At 39.8% G+C, this 21,781-nt stretch overlaps 1 protein-coding gene across 1 annotated transcript in view; it reads right to left on the bottom strand.

Moving 5' to 3' along the window:
* The window catches only part of LOC124012275 (opioid-binding protein/cell adhesion molecule-like), a 442,736-nt gene extending 424,448 nt beyond the window's left edge, over positions 1-18,288 (bottom strand). Inside the window, exon 1 of the mRNA XM_046325754.1 lies at positions 18,003-18,288. Coding sequence (XP_046181710.1) covers positions 18,003-18,063 — 61 coding nt within the window. The 5' untranslated portion in view covers positions 18,064-18,288. The remainder of the gene's footprint in view (positions 1-18,002) is intronic.
* Between the last annotated feature and the right edge of the window lie 3,493 nt (positions 18,289-21,781).

The following is a 21,781-nucleotide window of genomic DNA, read 5'->3' on the forward strand; positions in this document are numbered from 1 at the left end:
AGTATGTATAAAACATGAGTGCAATTTCTAGGTTCCCCCAAAGGGAGACTCCTTTTCTCGTTGCACCCATTAGCCTTGGTTTGATATCTCACTTAATGGTCGGAGTGATTGGGGAGGAAAAAAGCCTAGAGCATCAGCAACATGAGATTAGAGTTAGAGATTAGAGAGCAAGGCCAGCAGTGTTAGCTCGGCTAGCTAGAGCACATTGTTTGTTGTTAAGCCTAGAGGGCCTAGCAGTGCACTAACCTGCCATCCCCCGCAAAGCTCTGCCTAACACTGGGGACTCTGATGCATTTCTTAATTAAATCGGGGTGATCAGACCATGAATCATGCGACGTGGCAAATAAATCCAGGAATTTGACAGAGAATCCCTCTCTCGGTGATAATCACGCCCCCGTGCCAGGAGCAGACTGTAAAAATCAATCAGGTTTTATGCAGAGAAATGCAGCATCTGTCAAAGCGATTGCACAAATTGCTTTACACAACGGCTCATCATTTCTTTGTGTAGAAGGGGACGCAGGTGGGGGGCACTGGTCAATGATCCCATGGTGTATTTTGGGCCTGTGCAATGAAAGAAGTGGTACTTTCATCGGAAATAATCTGCAAAAAGTTCAAACATGAGGAAAAATCCATTTAAAGACTGATGTGAGTTTCAATGCAAAGTCATGCATTTAAATGTGTGTGTTTTGAATTGCATCCTATGCAACCTACCTCGGCCCCCAATCCCTGTTATTTTGTACACACTGGCTGTCATCCATCAGCAACTTTTGAACTGAATTGAATCTCTGGGGTATTTTACCCCCACGCAAACACTAGTGACACAATAACAGCCACATATTGCTGATATAATACAATATTGATTTAAATATAACATTTCTGCTCAATACCAAGATCTCATTTGAATTACACACTTTGTTTGAGCAAAATCCAACAATGAGTTACAAAGTAAATAGGCCCAAGTTATAGAGAGAAAAATGGCTAAACATTCTTTTGCATACTAATAGCCATATTATTTCTTCCATGCGCACACACAGTACCAAGTGGCAAAGCAAAAAACTTCTAAGAGGCGCGCCATCTGGAGAGAGAGATACAGTGTGTTGGGGTTTCAAAGAAGAGTGGATTAAAATATGCTAAGAGAGATGAGTGATTCATTTCAGTCTCGGCTCCCCGGATTTCCTGATTTAGATATTGTTTTAACCCCAGTGCCCCACCACCACCACCACAACAGGGTTTCAGACTGTTGATGATCCAGTGTGGGCTTGACTTTAGTGCAACTCCATGTACATACCAATGAACTATACCCGGTGTATCTGCTCCACGTGGGAGTGGATACACAAAACATACCGTTCTGAGAAATCATTTCACACATTTATGATAAGACTGCGTGTCTGGTCTCAATGGGGTTTTGGCTAACAGTGGTGATATGGAGATGTGGGACTACTTATTGAAGGAAAGCAGCAGATGCTATGATAGCTACTAGCCAATAAACTAAATAAACTCCCCTTAGCCACAATTTCCACAGCTGTTATCCCCGAGCAAACAGGTCACTGTCATTCTCCAATATTGAGCTAGGTGGGCAGACAAAAAGAAGACTGTGTATCCTCTTCCCACTTCCTTGGAGCCCGGGAACCATAAAAAGAGGAAGGAGGAACCCAACATTGAAAGCCTCTCTACCCCAGAAGGCATTACAAATGCATGCCCTTCAGCATGGCTGCTGGCTTGCCTTCAGGATATAACCATCCCAATATGTCCAAAGTTCAAATGTAATTACACTGCCGTGTTTCACTTAAAATGTCACCAACCTCTTTCCCCTAAAACCTATGGTTGAATATAAGTTCCTTTACTTTCTGAACGTCTTAAAGAGTCTGCTAAGAGTCTTAGAGAAGTCATCTCCTCATGTGTATGGGAGAGGTGGTTCTCTTATCAAAGCTAGGCTCTGCGACTGGCGGCGTAACAAAAGGTGAGCGGCAAGAAAGTGATGTGAAAACAGGAAGGGAGGATTTATTGCTGATGGCGGCACTTTACCTGCCAAGATCTGCAGTCTGCAGTTGGATGTGAAAGTCTGTTTCGACAGTCCTTCACGTTTCCAACCTTAGCTTCCTTTAAACCCCAGCACATCTCAGCACACAGGTTCATACCATGACACTTTTATTAGCGACGTGTTAGCTCATTGGAATTATACAGTGAAGCTAAAGTTGGGGTCTTTATTACATCTCAATTCATCTTGTTCTACACAGATCTCATTGTGCACCGGTAAAGAGATATTAAAATCTAGGAAAGCAGTAGATAAAGAAGTGAGATTTATGATCAAAAGTGCTTTGACATGTTCGGTTGCAGAGCACCCAATGTCATGTTATCTTATTTTTGCCATTGCGTCATAGCACCAGAGTAGGCCTATTCTATTTAAATTCTATGCATAACATACAGTACAGATGAGAATAAAGATAAGACTGTCAACAAAGACTGTTAATTTAGAAATCCAGATGGGTTATGGGTAAGCTAAACATGTATGCCTACAGGTTTGACGTTTTGAGGTTGGATGCTGACATTTGAGGATGGAAGTTCAATAGAATCTGGTGTTTCCAACTCAAGACAACTTACATTGTTCCGGTTATCATCGTATTCAATTCTTCTATATAGACTGCATGTTTGATGTCTCTCGCATGAAAGACATTCAACTCACTCTACACCCTGGTCACAAAAAATTGTCACAGAATAGAATGAGCCTTTCCAGCAACACCTGCAGAGAAAAGGATCCATTTTCTGATGATTGTGGTAAAAACACAGACCATATTTCCCCTTACTCTCTCAGTGCTCTCAAGCCCTTATATACAATTTGTACATTCATGTATAAAAAAAACAACAACAAAGACAAAAAACCACACATTTTCTATGTATTGCCATCCTCTCTCCTGGACAGTGAAAAGCTGACATCCGTTTTCAATCCAATTTAAAATGTTCAACCACCACTACAGAATCCATTGGGGACATGGAAATGAGTGCGTTTCAAACATCTGTCACTTACGTGTCAACTTTTAATGAGATTAGTTAGTATGAGGCCAAGTGCAATCTGCTGTGATTAAAAGGAATGGGGGAATATATTACATATTTAGCATACCGAGGGTCTCAGGGAAACGTTATACATATGAATTATAGACTCAAATTATCATTTTTTTGTCACATGGTTCGTAAACAAGAGGTGTAAACTAACAGTGGAATACTTACTTATGGGTCCTTTTCAACAGTGCGGAGATAAAGATAAAGTTCAAATAAAAATAGAAATAGTGACACACCAGGAATAAATACACTGAATAACAAATAACAATAACGAGTAAAAAATAACATGGCTATATACAGGGAGTACAAGTACCTAATCGATGTACATGGGTAAGAGGTAGTTGAGGTAGCTATGTACATATACTGTAGGTAGGAGTAAAGGGACTAGGCAACAGGATAGATAATAGACAATATTTCACTGTATGTGGTTCGTGTGAAAGTGTGTGTGTTTGTGTGTGTGTGTTTGTGGCCTCAGTATGCATGTGTGCGTGCGCATGTTATGTATTATGTGTGGGCGTATGTAGCTATGAGGGAAAATAATCGATACAGTTACATATCGGGATATTATTTTGGACGATATATCGTATTGTTTTGACAATATCGCAATATTATTCTTGTGTTAATTGGTTGTACCTGCACTAAAACTCCTGTGTTGTTTCTTCACAGCTTGTTCTACATCTTATTTTTAAATAGGAAGCCAATTTGTTTTCAGCACTTTTATTTTCATGACTCTAATTGTCATGGCTCTCCCTCTGCATCAGACATACTGTATACTGTATATGGTGAACAATATGTTCAGAACATCAAATCACAAAAACATATTTTTATAAAAACACAAAAGGCCATTCATTGTTCAACCGTGACCTTACATTTGTTAAATGGTTAGTCAAGGATCTTGCATGGAATTGTATCAAATTTAGCCTCCTGACTGAAAGTCCTGACTGAAAGCCCTTTGGTGTATGAGTAGCATGCAGAATGAACTGCAATTGCTTAACTTGACTGATAACTACTTATCCTACCACTGACTCTGTCTGAAGGCCAGAGAAACATGTCAAGTCCATTCAAATCCATCCCTGTGTATTGTGAACTGATTGACTGACTGGCAAATTTTCTCCAATTACCCTGGATAATCAAGTGTAAAAACCCAGAGGGACCTTTAATGGCACTCATCTTCAGTTTGGGCTGTCGTTCACGTTGTGTTTTCAGACACGTATCTATTGTCGTAGAAGAATGAGCATTTTGCTCATAAAACCTCCAGAATTAGAGTCAGGACTGCTGTAGTATCTTCACTATAATGGCAGAGGGGGGAAATAAGTGACAACTGGTGTAACGGCTTTAATTGCCCCATCACTTGGGATGGCTGACATCCCAGCGGCTTCAGTCGGCAAAACTGAAACGTGTTGCCAGCCCTTTTGGTGAGTGCTGATCATTAAAAGACATTTGCATATGAAAATCAACCTAAGCCTTTTAATGAAAACAATTATTTTTCTAATTCTCTTTCACTTTCTCAAAATGAAACCTGTTAAAAAAAACAAAGCTTTGTACATTGCACAGTGATTTCTTTGTGGCCTATTTGAATGATGTGTTTAACTTACCTAAGAAAACGATTTTGGAGAAAGCACAACAATGGGATTGTGATTAATGAGAAACATTCATTTTTATATTGACCTCAAAAGGCCATTAAGATTGCCACTCAAGCATTGAACATTAATTACGAGGGCCCTCATAAGCTTCCATGAAATTCAATGAGCATTTCAAAGTCTGAAGTCACGCAAAGAGGTCTGTGTAGAAGTTCTGATGCAAATGAGGTGCTGAGTCAACATCCACATTAAACTTTAATTGTTATTTTGTTTTCAATATACACACTTACAAATTATATATATATATCATATATATATTATTGTTATGATTATTATATTTTATATATATATATATATACATATATACATATATGTTTCAGTATTAGGCCTAGTAGTTCTATAGAGATACAGTATTACAAAATTACAAATAAAACAGAATTTTGAGAAAGACTTCCAAGGACTGAATACAGATTAGTTCCATCTCACTAATGTGAAGCCATAGACAACAAGCCAATCTATATTAACTGAGCACCCACAATGACCCTTTTACCACAGGAGGCCCACCATTAAATAGAGCTGATTATTGAGTGTGGCCACCTCTGACAATTGCCTATTCATATCAAGAGATCACGCAACCACCTTATTACATTTACATCATTTAGCAGACGCTCTTGTCCAGAGTGATTTAGAGGAGCAATTAGGGTTACGTGCCTTGCTCAAGGGCACACCAACATATTTTTCACCTAGTCAGCTCAGGGATTCCAACCAGTGACCTTTCGGTTACTGGCCTAACGCTCTTAACCGCTAGACTACCTACCATTAAACCTGTCACATGAATTGCTAAAGCCATTCATGCACAGGATATACTATATCAATACAATATCCCCCTTCCAGTGAACCTAAAACCCATTTAATTCAAACAATAGCCATCAGCTAACATCAGATCACAGTGTTAGCTTAAAACTTATTTGGAATAGGGGGCAGCATTTTCACTTTTGGATGAAAAGCGTGTCCAGAGTAAACTGCCTCCTACTCAGTCCCAGATGTGAATATATGCATATTATTATTAGTATTGGATATAAAACACTATGATGTTTCTAAAACTGTTTGAATGATGTCTGTGAGTATAACATAACTCATATGGCAGGCAAAAACCTGAGAGAAAATCCAAACAGGAAGTGGGAAATCTGAGGTTTGTCGTTTTTAAACTCAGCCCCTATTGAAGTTACAGTGGGATATTGGTTATGTTGCACTTGCTAAGTCTTCCACTAGATCTCAACCATCTTTAGAAACTTGTTTGAGGCTTCTACTATGAAGGGGGGCTGAATGAGAGGGGAAAGAGTCAGAGGTCTGCCAGCAGCCTCGATCAGTCATGCGCATTCACATGAGAGGTAGCTCTCGTTCCATTGCTTTTCTACAGACAATGGAATTCTCCGGTTGGAACATTATTGAACATTTATGATAAAACATCCTAAAGATTGATTCTATACATAGTTTGATATGTTTCTACGACCTGTAATATAACTTTTTAAAATTTTCGTCTGACCTTTCCGCTGGACTTGCACGCACGTTTCGATTTGTTTACCAAATGCCTTAACAAGAGGAGGTATATGGACATAAATGATGAACTTTATCGAACAAATCAAACATCTGTTGTGGAACTGGGATTCCTGTGAGTGCATTCTGATGAAGATCATCAAAGGTAAGTTAATTTTATAATGCTATTTCTGACTAATGTTGACTGCGCAACATGGCGGATATCTGTATGGGTGTTTTGGGCTCTGAGCGCCGTACTCAGATTATGCTTTTTCTGTAAAGTATTTTTGAAATCTGACACAGCAGTTGCATTAAGGAGAAGTTTATCTAAAGTTCCATGCATAACACTTGAATATTCATCAACATTTATAATGAGTATTTCTGTGAATTGATGTGGCTCTCTGCAAAATCACTGCATGTTTTAGAACTACTGAACATAACACACCAATGTAAAATGAGATTTTGGGATGTAAATATGCACTTTATCGAACAAAACATACATGTATTGTGTAACATGAAGTCATATGAGTGTCATCTGATGAATATCATCAAAGGTTAGTGATTAATTTTATCTCTATTTGTGCTTTTTGTGACTCCTCTCTTTGGCTGGAAAAATGGCTGTTTTTTTCTGTGACTTGGTGGTGACCTAACATAATCGTTTGTGGAGCTTTCACAGCACATTCATATAAGGCTCCCCACATACAGCCTAATCATGTTTCTAAATGTTATTGGGGATCGTCTATGAAAGATGTTTACATGATACAGCGTTAAAAATGTATATTACTTTGAAAAATGTTACACACAGATGATTTTCAAATTTTGTGATTCTAACTTCAAAAAAAATCCATAATATATATGGAGCTAATAGTGGGATGATAATGTTTCACAGTGTTGTGATTGGCTATGATATTCACCTATTGATTGTGCGGTATCTGTTGCTGTTCTGCATCAAAAGCTGTTAGACAAATATCACAGCCAATCACAAGACTGGTGGGACTAACATAACTGGACAGATACATTTACAAAAATTGACAAATTAATGACAAATTAATTGCAATATCAATGTGTAAACCAAACTGCCATAGTTTCTGTGGTGACCCGTCATTCACATTTTGAGCATCTATAAAATATATCAAATTGTTTTTTTGGGGGGGGGCTTGCCTATTTTGCAGGAGCATTGCGCCGTGATTGGTTCAGTGTTCTGTCACTCATGGGACCACTACGTCACAGGCCAAGTCTAAGTCCTCAGTAAGAGCAGACATCGAACATTTAAGCCCCTTGGGTTCTGCCATAGAGTTACATTAGAAGTCATTGGCCACTGATAAAATTACGTCAAAACGCGTTATATGTAGAGTAGCTTTGATTGGACTGATCATGTCAACCGATATCTTACTTTCAAAATCTTAGCTAGCAGTCATTGTCATGAATCAAGTTGACAATCTACTGGCAAATCCTTGTCATATGAAGAGAAATAATGAAGAAAAATTATATCGGTGCTCATCGGGCCTTGGACATAAATATTACACAACAAGTTGGAAATCGCAAATTCAATAATGAGTAGTTTGGAAGGAATCAGTGGCTAACTGCAAGCATTGCAAAGCAACCACTAGCCTGCTATTCAGTGGAGTGGTTGTGATGTTTTTTTCCGAGTTCCCACCATAAATCCAGAGATCGCCAGACTTTGGTGACAAAGCCCACAAAAGACCACCCTGCCACCTTCTTGTTTAAGTGAGCAGATCACAAGGTGACTCCAAAAATGTTTTGTAACGTTATGCTGCTGCATAAATGATATAATATGCAAGGGAGATATGTATACCACAGCTACAAAAGTAATACTAAGTGTATGTTGTGTAGTAAGCTGTTAGTAGCCCAAGTGCCTCATCCTAATAACTTGGTCTATTTTCACCAACGCGGTATTGTAAACACATCATTTGTGGCTGGTGTGTGCCATCTTTGTAGACCGACTTGTACAGCTTTGTGCAAGCTTGGCTTGCACGTGCAAATTCAGCACACACAACATTCTATAATGGAATTGTGTTATTTGACGAGTCAGATTAAAGCTTATTTAACATGTCAAATAGTGACGCAAACGGCATTCAATGTGCCTCACCCTAATAATTTGGTATATTTTACCTCTTGATTTCGCCTACTGTTCTAACTTGGTGGTGCACATGTAGCCTATAACCTGTTACAGAGAAATGTAATCATTGAATATTGTAAGAGCTTTCATTGTCTGCTTATATGCCCCCTTTATTTATCCTACGGTTCTGACTTGGTGTACAGGGAGAATACTGTAAGAACGGCCCATGTTCTGAATTATGTCACTGTACATTTCAAAAGTGCTGAACAAATAGTTATATTGACTACATCCACCGTCGCTCGCTCATTAATGTCTTAATAGAAATTAAGGATTACCTCTTATCCGCTTGTCGTCCCCTTATGCCATAGTTTGTACATCTCAACTGTCAGTAGAAACCACATTTGTTTAAGTATGTCAGTCATATCAGCTATGTTTTTTTAAGCCAGTAAATGAGGCTAAATTAACTGTTTCGCTTCCAGACAAGGCTCCGCTGATAGCCAGATGAAGCAGTGGTAAGGTGTTGGGACTGCTGTTGGGACTCCGCTGCTGGGACAGCTTTATGTAGGCCCTAATAGTTTGTGGGTAACGTTTGTCACCGTTATAGTGCAATTCATGGATTTTAAGTTTTGGGTTGTGGCTTTTCTGGCATGCATCCCACAATAATTTGTTTTACCCCACCAAGATTTACATGCTAAAATCGCCACTGCACAGATGGCAATGATGATTGCCAAAAAGGACACATTCTCAAGTTTTGCTTCAGTGTCAACATTTCACAACATTGCAAACACCACTTTTCCAAGGTGGTTGAAGTAAATGGCCCAACATTTCTTAAAGCCTCCTAATGACACTCGCATATTGCACAATAAGTGATAATAAGCACAATAAGTGATAACACTAAATTAAAAGTCAGCGCTATCCCAATTCCCTGCACATAACCTCAAATGGACCAGCGCTGGGAAGGCCCGCAGTAATCACAGACATAGGGATTAACTGCACTGACCATGAGGTAGCAAACGGCTAACTCCGCCATCTGGTCCACAACACTAGCCACCACCACCACAGTTCCGCTTCACTTGGCCAGATCCAAATGCAGAGGCACTTTCCCTCAGTTAGGGCTGTTCGGCTGACAGAGCAAAGTATTGAGTGAAGTTACCCAACTGTCAAGGTGAATGAGGACCGAGGAGACATATGGGAGCATCCTCCCTTCATCTCCTCCCTTTCATCTAAACTGATCTGAAAGACCTGGACAGATTAAAACAAATGCTCAATATGGGCATCCACCCTATTGCTTTGACCTATGCCCTGATTTCAGATCAGTGCAGATGAAGGACAGGGGATAAGAAAAGGAAACCATTTTTGACTATTCCAATGCACCCAAAAAAATGGGTCATCATGCTATGCAGTGCAGGGTTGGGCCGAAATATGATTAAATCGAATATTGTGATATTTAACATTGATTCATTTTTTTTCTTTCTTTTTCTTTTTTTTTCACCTTTTTAACCTGGTAGTGTAACGGTTTTCTTCCTCTTCTGACGAGGAGTAGGATAGATCGGACCAAAATGCAGCGTGGTACGTGTCCATGTTAATATTTATTTAATCTGAACACAAAAACAAAATAACAACAGAACGAACGAAAACGAAACAGTTCTGTCTGGTGCAGACACAGAGACAGAAAAGAACTCCCCACAAACCATAGTGGGAAAACAGGCTGCCTAATTATGGTTCTTAATCAGAGACAACGATTGACAGCTGCCTCTGATTGGGAACCATACCAGTCCAAACACATAGAACTATAACACATAGAACAAAAACATAGAATGCCGACTCCAACTCACGCCCTGACCAAACTAAAATAGAGACATAAAAAAGGAACTAAGGTCAGGACGTGACACGTAGGCCAGTTGAGAACAAGTTCTCATTTACAACTGCGACCTGGCCAAGATAGAGCAAAGCAGTGCGACACAAACAACACAGAGTTACACATGGGATAAACAAACGTACAGTCAATACCACAATAGAAAAGTAATACAGTGTGTGCAAATGTAGTAAGATTAGGGAGGTAAGGCAATAAATAGGCCATAGTGGCAAAATAATTACAATTTATCAATTAAACACTGGACTGATAGATGTGCAGAAGGTGAATGTGCAAGTAGAGATACTGCGGTGCAAAGGAGCCAGTGGGTTTGGCGACGAATATGTAGCGAGGACCAGCCAACGAGAACATACAGGTCGCAGTGGTGGGTAGTACTGTATATGGGGCTTTGGTGACAAAACGGATGGCACTGTGATAGACTACATCCAATTTGCTGAGTAGAATGTTGGAGGCTATTTTGTAAATGACATCGCCGTAGTCAAGGATCGGTAGGATAGTCAATTTTACGAGGGTATATTTGGCAGCATGAGTGAAGGATGCTTTGTTGCGAAATAGAAAGCCGATTCTAGATTTAATTTTGGATTGGAGAGTTTATAGTCTAACCAGACACCTAGGTATTTGTAGTTGTCCACATATTCTAAGTCAGAACCGTCCAGAGTAGTGATGCTAGACGGGCGGGCGGGTGCGGGCAGCGATTGATATACTGCGAAAGTGCAAGATGATATTTCGTCCAAGACTATAATCTATTTGAACTTTACAAATCAAAACTGTGCAATTTTATCAGTTCAATAAGTTTAAATTGAAGTCTAAATATATTAACTAAGCCATATTTTTTCACCATACAAAAATAATTGATCGAAAATGTGAATATATCGTAAATAAGCACAAAAATTGCACAGTCTGAAGTGATTTAGTTATTAACGGCACGAAACGATTATATCAGATATCATAATTTTTTGAGTAGCATATCATAGAAGAGCTGTTCCCAAATATTGCCCAACATTAACGCAATGCATATATAATAACACAGACTATTGGCTTACAGATCATTTTGAGAACAATTATAATTCTAGAATAGCAGTCTCCCGTGAAATGGCATCCTCACCTAACATTGGTATTTATCCTGTATGGTAGACTCAACTTCATTCAATGTTTGAATTGATAACAAGCTAGGAAGATAAGACTGCAGCGTCATGACAAATGAGAACAAAATCTGGAGAGGACTGTCTAAAATCCATTATTTTGACTGTCAGTTTCATGCAACATGACTAGAAATAATGAGGACACAAAATACAACTAACATCTTGGAATCAAAGTGTATCGACATTTCCTTCCAAGCTTGAATCCTCAACCTTATTGAAAGAGATGCTGTCTTTGTGACAAAAGTCAGAAATGTGGCCGACTTTTGGGCTTTGAGGATTCTGTGCCACCCCTGAAAACAGCTTCTGGCAGACTCTCCCAAAGGAACATGTATACAGAAGTATTTCCAATGTCTCTGTTTGCAATGCTGCTTACATAGAGCCAATTCTATGGTGGAGCGCTAGCAGCGAGCGATGAAGGCAGCAGCATTCCTTTGACATGACAACCCATGAATGGCTTGCTCTGAAGTCGGCCTCTGCACGGATTATTAATCACTCTTCCTGCTTTACTAAACCGTACAACACGCCACGTGACCACTCCACTGGAACTTGGCTAAGTTTGTGAGGAAAAGAAAGCCTCTTCTGTTAGAGCCAACTACAACAAGGATATTGTTATTATTCCCAGGAAGACACATTCAAAGGCCTTAGAATGCATTTGCGCACATTATAAATGAATATGGATTTGAGGCGAAAGGGTTTGTTAATAAATGAAATGTCTTTAGATTGGATGAGCTGCAAGAAGCAAATATTTTGAATCTTTAAGCATTGTATTTCTCAGCTATTTACTGATCAAATACCGACATCTCATTTGAATTGCTTGGGTATGGCAGTCAATAGCATTGTCAATGTCATGCCAAAGGGTAGACCTAAGCATTATGAATAATTTTCCTATCAATTATCCGATTCTATATGTGACCAATTAGGGTTTGTCTCCAGCGTGACACAAGACTGTGTTAGTCCACTGAGCTAAAGCATTCATTCAGGGAGCTAACACAAGTCATGTTTCAGACAAGGTGACTCATCACGCAAACAGGGTTTATAAACACCTCTGTTAAATACCTGATGGTGTTTCAATCTCAATCTTACATACACTGAGTGTACAAAACATTAGGAACACAATATCTTTCCATGACATAGACTGACCAGGTGAAAGCCATGATCCCTTATTGATGTCAGTTGTTAAATCCACTTTAATCAGTGTAGATGAAGGTGAGGAGACAGGTTAACATAGGATTTTTAAGCCTTGAGACAATTGAGACATGGATTGCGTATGTGTGCCATTTAGAGGGTGAATGGGCAAGACAAACAATTTAAGTGCCTTTGAATGGGGTATGGTAGTAGGTGCCAGGTGCACAGGTTTGTGTCAAGAACTGCAATGCTGCTGAGTTTTTCATGCTCAACTGGTCCACCACCCGAAGGACATCCAGCCAACTTGACACAACTGTGGGAAGCATTAGAGTCAACATGGGCCAGCATCCCTGTGGAATGCTTTTAATACCTTGTCCATGCCCAATGGATTGAGGCTGTTCTAAGGGCAAAAGGCGGTGCAACTCAATATTAGGACGGTTTTCCTAATGTTTTGTACACTCAGTGTATGATTGGAAGCACAGCCGAGAGCTGCCCAGTGACACAAGCCTACCAGATGAAGTAAATAACTTATATGCTCGCTTCGAGGCAAATAACACTGAAACATGCATGAGAGCATCAGCTGTTCTGGACGACTGTGTGATCACGCTCTCCGCAGCCGATGTGAGTAAGACATTTAAACAGGTCAATATTCACAAGGGCGCTGGGCCAGACGGATTACCAGGACGTGTACTCCAAGCATGCGCTGACCAACTGGCAAGTGTCTTCACTGACATCTTCAGCCTCTCCCTGTCTGAATCTGTAATACCAACATGTTTCAAGCAGACCACCATAGTCCCTGTGCCCAAGAACACTTAGGTAACCTGCCTAAATGACTACTGACCCGTAGCACTCACGTCTATAGCCATGAAATGTTTTGAAAAGCTGGTCATGACTCACATCAACACCATTATCCCAGAAAACCGAGACCACTCCAGTTTGCATACAGCACCAACAGATCCACAGATGATGCAATCTCTATTGCACTCCACACTGCCCTTTCCCACTTGGACAAAAGGAACACCTATGTGAGAATATTATTAATTGACTAGAGCTCAGCGTTCAACAATATAGTGCCCTCTAAGCTCATCACTAAGCTAAGGACCCTGGGACTAAACACCTCCCTCTTGGTGTGCTTGGACCATGTTAGTTTGTTGGTGATATGGATGCCAAGGAACGTAATGATCTCAACCTGCTCCACTAAAGCCCCATCGATGAGAATTGGGGCATGCTCGGTCCTCCTTTTCCTGTAGTCCACAATCATCTCCTTTGTCTTGATCACTTTGAGGGAAAGGTTGGTGTCCTTGCACCGTACATTGACTCTGTACCGGTACCCCTGTATATAGCCCCGCTATTGTTATTTACTGCTGCTCTTTAATGATTTGTTATTCTTATCTCTTACTTTTTGGGGGATATTTTCTTAACTGCATTATGGGTTAAGGGCTTGTAAAGAGCATTTCACTGTAAGGTCTACACCTGTTGTATTCGGCGCATGTGACAAATAACATTTGATTTGATTTGATTTAAATCACAATAATGTGTGTACAGAGCACAAATACATCAACAAGTTACAAACATGTATGAGTGTTGAAATAGTGTGCTGTAATGCTGTAATACTGTAATGCTGTGACAAATTGTTCCAAACAACAGTGACAAATGAGCCAATATGATAACAATGACCTCTAAACATCCTCTCATTTATAATTTTCTCCTTCAGGAAAATGAGAAAAGCCCTCTTGTTATATTGATAAAATGGGCAAAGTTGCAATTTCACATCTGGGTGGTAACCGATGTCAATTATTCACGGTCATCATCTGCACCTAATTTGCTTAATAACATATTGTGCTGGGAAGCACAGGGGTAGTGTCACTTTGGAAAACTAAGGCCACACCCAATGAGATGGTACCTTCTTGCATCGAAATTGAAACTTAAATGGATACTTCAGGATTTTGTCAATAAGGCCATTTATCTACTTCCCCAAAGTTAAATGAACTTGTGGATACCATGTTCAAATATTTTATTTTGCTTTTTGGTTAAAACATTTTCTAATCTTAAATTAGCCTATCTTTAATAGTTCAACTTGGAAGAGGTGAAGTGAGAGGGGTAGCTGGGCCCAAAATCTGTCTTCTCCAGTAGGTGGTGTTTGTTTTTTCCCTAAACAAGCAAGGAGATCCTGTATGGAGAGTTCTGTATGGAGATTTTCTGTATGGAGAGTTTCTGTATGGAGAGTTTCTGTATGGAGAGTTTCTGTATGGAGAGTTTTGAATTTCGTTAACAAAAATGGAATGGCTTATTCGCTACGTGTGGCTTATTTAGGAGTTTCGTAATGATTATGTTGTTACTAGTGTACAGATTTAAATAGGACTATTGACATCCTGGCAACTTTATATCGGAGTTGCCATTATATTGGCTACAATGGTCCCACCTGATCTTGCCTCCTCCTGACTGTCTTCCATTTTTGAAGAAATTTATTTTCATTGATAAAGCAGGCACTAGAGTATCTGGTCAATATAATGGATAATCGGTGATGCTATGTACTCATTGTTGCATACTATACTGAACAAAAACATAAACGCAACATACAACAATTTCAACAAATTTACTGGGTTACAGTTCATATCAGGAAATCAGTCAATTTAAATAAATAAATTAGGCCCTAATATATGGATTTCTCATGACTGGGCAGGGGCGCAGCCATGGGAGACTGGTCCACCCACTGTGGAGCAAGGCTCAGCCAATCAGAATGAGTTTCCCCCACAAAATAGCTCTATTACAGACAGAAACACTCCTCAGTTTCATCAGCTGTCCGGGTATCTGGTCTAAGACGAGCCCGCAGCCAGATGTGGAGGTCCTGTGCTGGTGTGGTTGTATGGCCGGGTGGATGTACTGCCAATTTCTCTAAAACGATGTTGGATGCAGCTTTTGATAAAGAAATGAACATTACTTATCGTGCAACAGCTCTGATGTTCATTAATGCAGTCAGCATGCCAATTGCACGCTCCTTCAAAACTTTAGACATCTGTGACATTGTGTTGTTTGACAAAACTGCACATTTTATAGTGGCCTTTTATTGTCCCCAGCACAAGTTGCACCTGTGTAATGATCATGCTGTTTAATCAGCTTCTTGATATGCCACACCTGTCAGATGGATGGATTATTTTGGCAAAGGAGAAATGCTCACAAACAGGGATGTAAACTAATTTGTGCTCAAAATTTGAGAGAAATACGCTTTTTGTCCCTATGTAACATTTCTGGGATATTTTATTTCAGCTCATGAAACATGGGACAAACACTTCACATGTTGCATTTATATTTTTGTTCAGTATATTTAGCAGTTAATGTTTAGTAAAATGAAGGCCTATGAGTAGGTGGGGTGGGCTGAGTGTGGGTGGATTTTTCCAAATTCAACAAACATGCACTGCATTAACCAGCTTGATAATAGCTTATTTAATTTATCTAAACTCTGAACCAAATATGAATGGAGTTATAGGCCTACTCAGACTGGTTAATAGCCAGACAATCATATTAGACCTATACCATAGTAGACCATATATCTATCCTATTTAAAAAGCACTGAAGCACTGAAACATTTTTTTTTGCATACTGAGAATGCATCATGCTTGATTGCGTTGTTTCCCTCTATTTGTTGATTTCGGTAATGCATTCCCATATGGAATTGATCAGCTTTTGTCAAAGCAGAAATGAGTATGACATCTGGGCATTAAAAATTAAGTTTAAACATATGCAACATTTTGAAATGTTGCATACTATTAAACTACATTTTTTCACATACTCAACTGGCCTACTATTTAGGATGCAAGCAGACTATGGGTATTCGGACAAGGCCAGTATCACACCCTCACATTTTAATGTGAATTGGTCATGTTCCTCTTCCTCATCATATTTACATATCACTTTTCAATGCAAATTAGTTGTATTTAGCCAGTTATATTGTTCTAGTTGTGTGTTATGCTTATTGACTAATTTTTCAAAAGCTCTATAAGGTATTATGTGCATTATGTACAAAGAGAGGAGCACAGTGTGTCACTTTCACAAGGACAGCTCTCTAAAATACCATATTTGGCCCGGGGGTCCTTATTGAGTAACTGTAGCCTTGCTGTCCCAAGGAAAGGACACTCTACCCATCAGCAATGTTCTTAATGTCCTTTCACAGGGGCTGCTTACCCCCCTCACAATGTTTTCACCTCCTGCTTACCCCTTGCACTCTCGGTTGGAAGTCGAACAACAGCTGCTGCTCCAAATTTCGATTTAACCACCAATATTTCTCGCCTTTGGCTGAGGCAGGCTGGTGGAAGGAAGGACTGGAGGGCACAATAGACAGGGCCTGTGAGGGTCTTGGCCGGATCGCCACAGGAATATGTGTTGCATCCTGGCAACGCTCGGCCAGAGCTGCCTCGGAGCCAGACAGAGGCTCAGGGGCGAGGAGGAGCGAAGAGGGATGGGAGGAGGAGAAAAGAGGGGAGGGGAAATTGCCACTTGCCACTCAACACTCCACATACAGAGCCAAGTGGTTAGAGGGGGACATTGTCATAGGGCTGTTTTCCATGAAGGACATGACCCTGTCCTCTACACATTTTACGTCTCTCCCCCTTATGTGCCATGGTGAGAATGCCAAGGCAAGTGAGAATAGGCTACAATATGCAATGTAATGCAGGCTAGTGGATGAGCAGTGTGGTAATATGCTTTTTCTGCAAGTCAGTGACATATCCATAATACATAAGACAGGAAATGTAATTATGTATAACATATACTGTATAACATATATTTACTCAAATATTTAAACATAAAAAAGCTATGAAATATGTGACGAAGCAACTTGTTGGTTAATAGAAAAACGTTGAGTGAAGCTGCCCACAACACTTAAGACTACAGAGGAACCATTAGAAGCATTTGACGAATCAGGTAGGCTAGGATACTCCCTCAAAAGCAAATGTTGCATTTCCAATCAATTTAGTTACCTGTGAGGGTTAACACGGTTTAACTTCGATGACCTGAACACGTTGTCGATGCGGATTAACCAGTAATTCTTAATCAACTTTACTCAAAAACCTCCTGTCTGGAGTGACATTTACAATGCGTCAAAAAGCTCCACGGGGAAAGCCAAAACGTGCATCAAGAGCCAGACACACACGAATTGCTCGATCAGAGAAGCAATGCTAGCCTATATGATAATCTACCATAAAGCTAAACAAATATTTTTTTAATCTACAAATGTAAAACTTTGAATTACTGGGGTATAAATAAAGGCAAAAGTTAAGAGGGGGACATGTTCATAGTGAAGCCTTAAATTTGGGTTTTACAATCACTTGGAACAAGTAGCCTACTTGTGAGGCAAACCTCGAAATCCCTTGACAACCACCACCATCATGACAGTCGAGTCTCACAGTAATCGCCTGGTTTAACTGCCACTTTGTTGGCATGTGATGTCAAATCTCGACACCACGCAATAGGGAATCTACAGTACCTATATAGAAAGCGCGCGCATATGTAGAATAAGTGCGCACTCACCTAATGTACATGATAATGCAATAGCTATAACACTTATGTCACCTGCCATTTCTCCCAGCAAAAAAAATAAAATAATTGCCCACCTTGTTGAATCAGAAGAATGGCCATCCCGGTCAGCAAAACCCAGAACATAGGATTCTTCATGGTGGTTTGACTGGTCGATCGCTTCTCTGTGTAGTTGTAGAGGAGTATGTTGCCGCTCAGATATAGCCTACTACAAACACAAATCCTCGGAAAAGTGTAGCAAGCAGACTGCAGTTCCCGCTACGTCCCGGGTCCCTATCTGACTGTAAAGCAGCCACCAACGCAAGCAGCACCAAGTCCCTCCTTTACCAAGGTATTGGTCGTAATTTGTATGAGGCTGCTTGGATAGGCTTCCAGTGGCTTACAAAGACACTTCTGTCCAGGAACCCGCTGTGATTCCCACTAACCACGTGTGTATCCGTGCGCCTTTCCCGCGTCTTGCTTTATGCGTGCGTGCGTTGGTCGATATCGACCGTGTTCAAAACGTTATCCTATTTCAAAACCAAGCAATGCATTTGAAATGTAGGCCTATCTGATGTTTAGACAGGCAGATTTGTATTCTATGCAAAACGTGTTAAGCATATGATAGCCTCGCTAGTATTCGGTCTTAAAAAATATAGACTTAGAAAGTAACTTTTTAGTTGGCTAGTTTAATGTCCGTAAAGGGGGATATAATGCAGTAAAAGTAACTATATAGACTACTTTTAGAATGTAGCCTACTTTAGCCTCGTTTATAAATAGATACCGTTTTCTCTTTCTTAACGAGGCAAAAGTAGGCTTCATTCTATTAGTATATAGTATACTTTACTGCAGCCCACGTAGGCTAATTCCGGTTATAAACAACCATCACATCTTCCACAAAAACACTGGTCACATAAGTCGCCAAGCGTAGGCTATTAATCAATGTTGAAGGGCCCTGTCACTTTAGCAGTCTCTGCGATGCCAGAATGCAGAACAAGACGAAATAAATTGGTGTAACTGCCCTCAGTTCAGCAGCTGGACAGCTCCCATGTTCTCCCTTACGCTGCATTCTACTTCTCAACGGGTAAATGAATTGCATGAGAGGGGACGTTTGACACATGCATTATATTTAGTCAGCATTATGGACCTACTTATAACCCTACAGTTTTTCCTGAATTTACTCGTGTTAGTGGAAAACAAGATGTAAATGGATGACTGATGCTGCAATCTTTTCTTTTCGCAGTCATAAACAGACATCCAAAGTGAACAATGAAAAGTCACAGGCCTGCACTAATGACCTACTGAATTAACTACTAATGAACTACTGACCACTTTTTCAATTTTCGCCCAGATGACATACCCAAATATAAATGCCTTTAACTTAGGCCCTGAAGCAAGGATATACATACTTTTGGTACCATTTGAAAGGAAACACTCTGAAGTGTGTGGAAATGTGAATGGAATGTAGGAGAATATAACACAGTAAAAGATAATACGAAGAAAAAGTTCAATTTCAAATCCCCGAGCTGACAAGGTACAAATCTGTCGTTCTGCCCCTGAACAGGCAGTTAACCCACTGGTCCTAGGCCGTCATTGAAAATACAAATTTGTTCTTAACTGACTTGCCTAGTAAAATAAAGGTTAAATAAAAAATATATAAAAAATAAAAAATTGAAATGCAAGACAAAGGCCATCATGTATTATTCCAGCCCAGCTGCAATTTCGATTTTGGCCACTAGATGGCAGCAGTGCACGTGCAAAGTGTTAGACTGATCCAATGAGCCATTGCATTTATGTTCTACATTTTGTATCAAGACTGCCACAATGTTCCTAATTGGTTTATTAATAACTTTTCATGTTCAAAACAGTGCACTCTCATAAAACAATGGCATGGTATTATTTAACTGTAATAGCTACTATAAAATGTACAGTGCAGTTAGATTAACAATAATTTAAGCTTTCTGCCAATATCAGATATGTCTATGTCTATGTCCTGGGAAATGTTCTTGTTACTTACAACGTCATACTAATCTCATTAGCCTACATTAGCGCCACGTCCAGAAGGGGACCCACTGATCCTGAAGACTTCACTGTGCATCAATGACAAGGTATGACAATTAAACAATTGTACGTGAATGATCTTGTTTCTTTGGAACAGGCACCAGTAGGCACCATTTGGTAGTGTCCAATTGAGTTGAATTAGTAACAAAAAAAGTAAGCTGCTGAGGGGAAGATGGCTCATAATAATGGCTGGAATGGAGTGAATGGATTGTTATTGTTATCAAACACATGGAAACCATGTGTTTGATACAAGTCTATGTATTCTGTTCCAGCCAGTACTTTGAGCTGTCCTTCCCTTAGCAGCCTCCACTGCTAACCATTTATATAATTTGTTATCAAAGACAGGTAATACCAGTGGGAAGAGTATTGCAAAATAAAGTTCTACTGCATTGATTTCATCAAGTACATTTATAGTGTCAACATACACATGCTTACTATACACTTTTCTTTTGTGCACCAAGTGTGGGGACCACTGGGACCACTTTGCAATCATTGGTTTTTGTTTGACATACATTTTAAAGTGAAACATCTGAGTCTTCTGTTATCGTGGAATTGCCCCATTGCATTAAGTATAGTTCCTTTGCCATGGATCAAACATTTGCCCAATCAAGAGATGTGTAATCCCATCAACACCCTTGTGTGTGGAATGTGTGTAAGACTAATGTAACACAACATTACGTAACACATTAAATCAGCACTACTCAGCAAATCCGACTCAGAACACATAATTATCCTAAATGAGCCCATTTTCTGTGAAAAGCCATGAAAATAATTCCATGTTCACAACTTGACAGTCCGTTTCCCTCACTCTGATGACCAAACAGCTGGCTCAAGAGCCCATCAACTGCATTGCTAATGCACATAATGATATTCTGCTTTGAAAACTGTGCCATTTCACTACACTATTTTTCTAGGTATAGAAAAAGTGGAGGTACCAGCATTACATGGGATGTCCCTGATCAACATTGTCTCAGGGCGATTGTCTCAGGGCGATTGGTATTATTCTGCATGTAAAAATCGGACACTCTATTTAGTATGATATGATACGTTACATTAAGTTACATTATGATTGGAATAGTGGTCGTAGAATATCACATGAATTGGATTATGTAAATTCACATATCACATATCTTGGAGGACTTATAGTATTATATGTCATACGTAGTTGTACAATAGCATACGAATTGGATGAGACGAGGCTGCTTGTTGCTTGGTAACAACAAAGGAGAATTACAGGGAGAATTTACATTGAGAACTAACGACAAAGGTTAGGATCATTTACGTGAAAGGTTAGGAGAACTAAAACTTCAAAAGGTTAGGTAAAGTTTAAGGTTCGGGAAGGGTTAGCTAAAATGCTACAGTTGTCCCTAACATGACTCGAACACACAGCCTTTGGAGTGCTGATTAAGCCCACCCATCGCGGATTAAGCCCACCCATCCTCCTTGACCAACTTCCTACATTTGTTTCTGTCTAAAGTAATTAGACCATTTGTAGGTATCTTACTTCATGATTGTGCTCTGAAAAACATAAAGTATGTTTCGTATTGGCTCTAAGGCCAGGCTGCCCTGAGGGACTAAGAGAAGGTTACAGGGCCAAAAGGGAAATTAGCAATTTTGGGCTAGCAAAGAAAAAAGAAATGTCTGTCAGACTATACTTGTACACATTTTATTTTCTTGCCTGTTCGTCTAAGCCTCAACAAAAGGGGAGCCTCAGAAGTAAATGTGTTTTTAATGCCAACGGGAAAAATCATTAACCAGCTCAGCCAAGTGCAACTCCAGTCAGGTTCAGTGAAGTGCAACTGCAGTCAAATCCAAT

The sequence above is a fragment of the Oncorhynchus gorbuscha genome, linkage group LG02 (assembly GCF_021184085.1).
Source record: "Oncorhynchus gorbuscha isolate QuinsamMale2020 ecotype Even-year linkage group LG02, OgorEven_v1.0, whole genome shotgun sequence".
Lineage (NCBI taxonomy): Eukaryota > Metazoa > Chordata > Actinopteri > Salmoniformes > Salmonidae > Oncorhynchus > Oncorhynchus gorbuscha.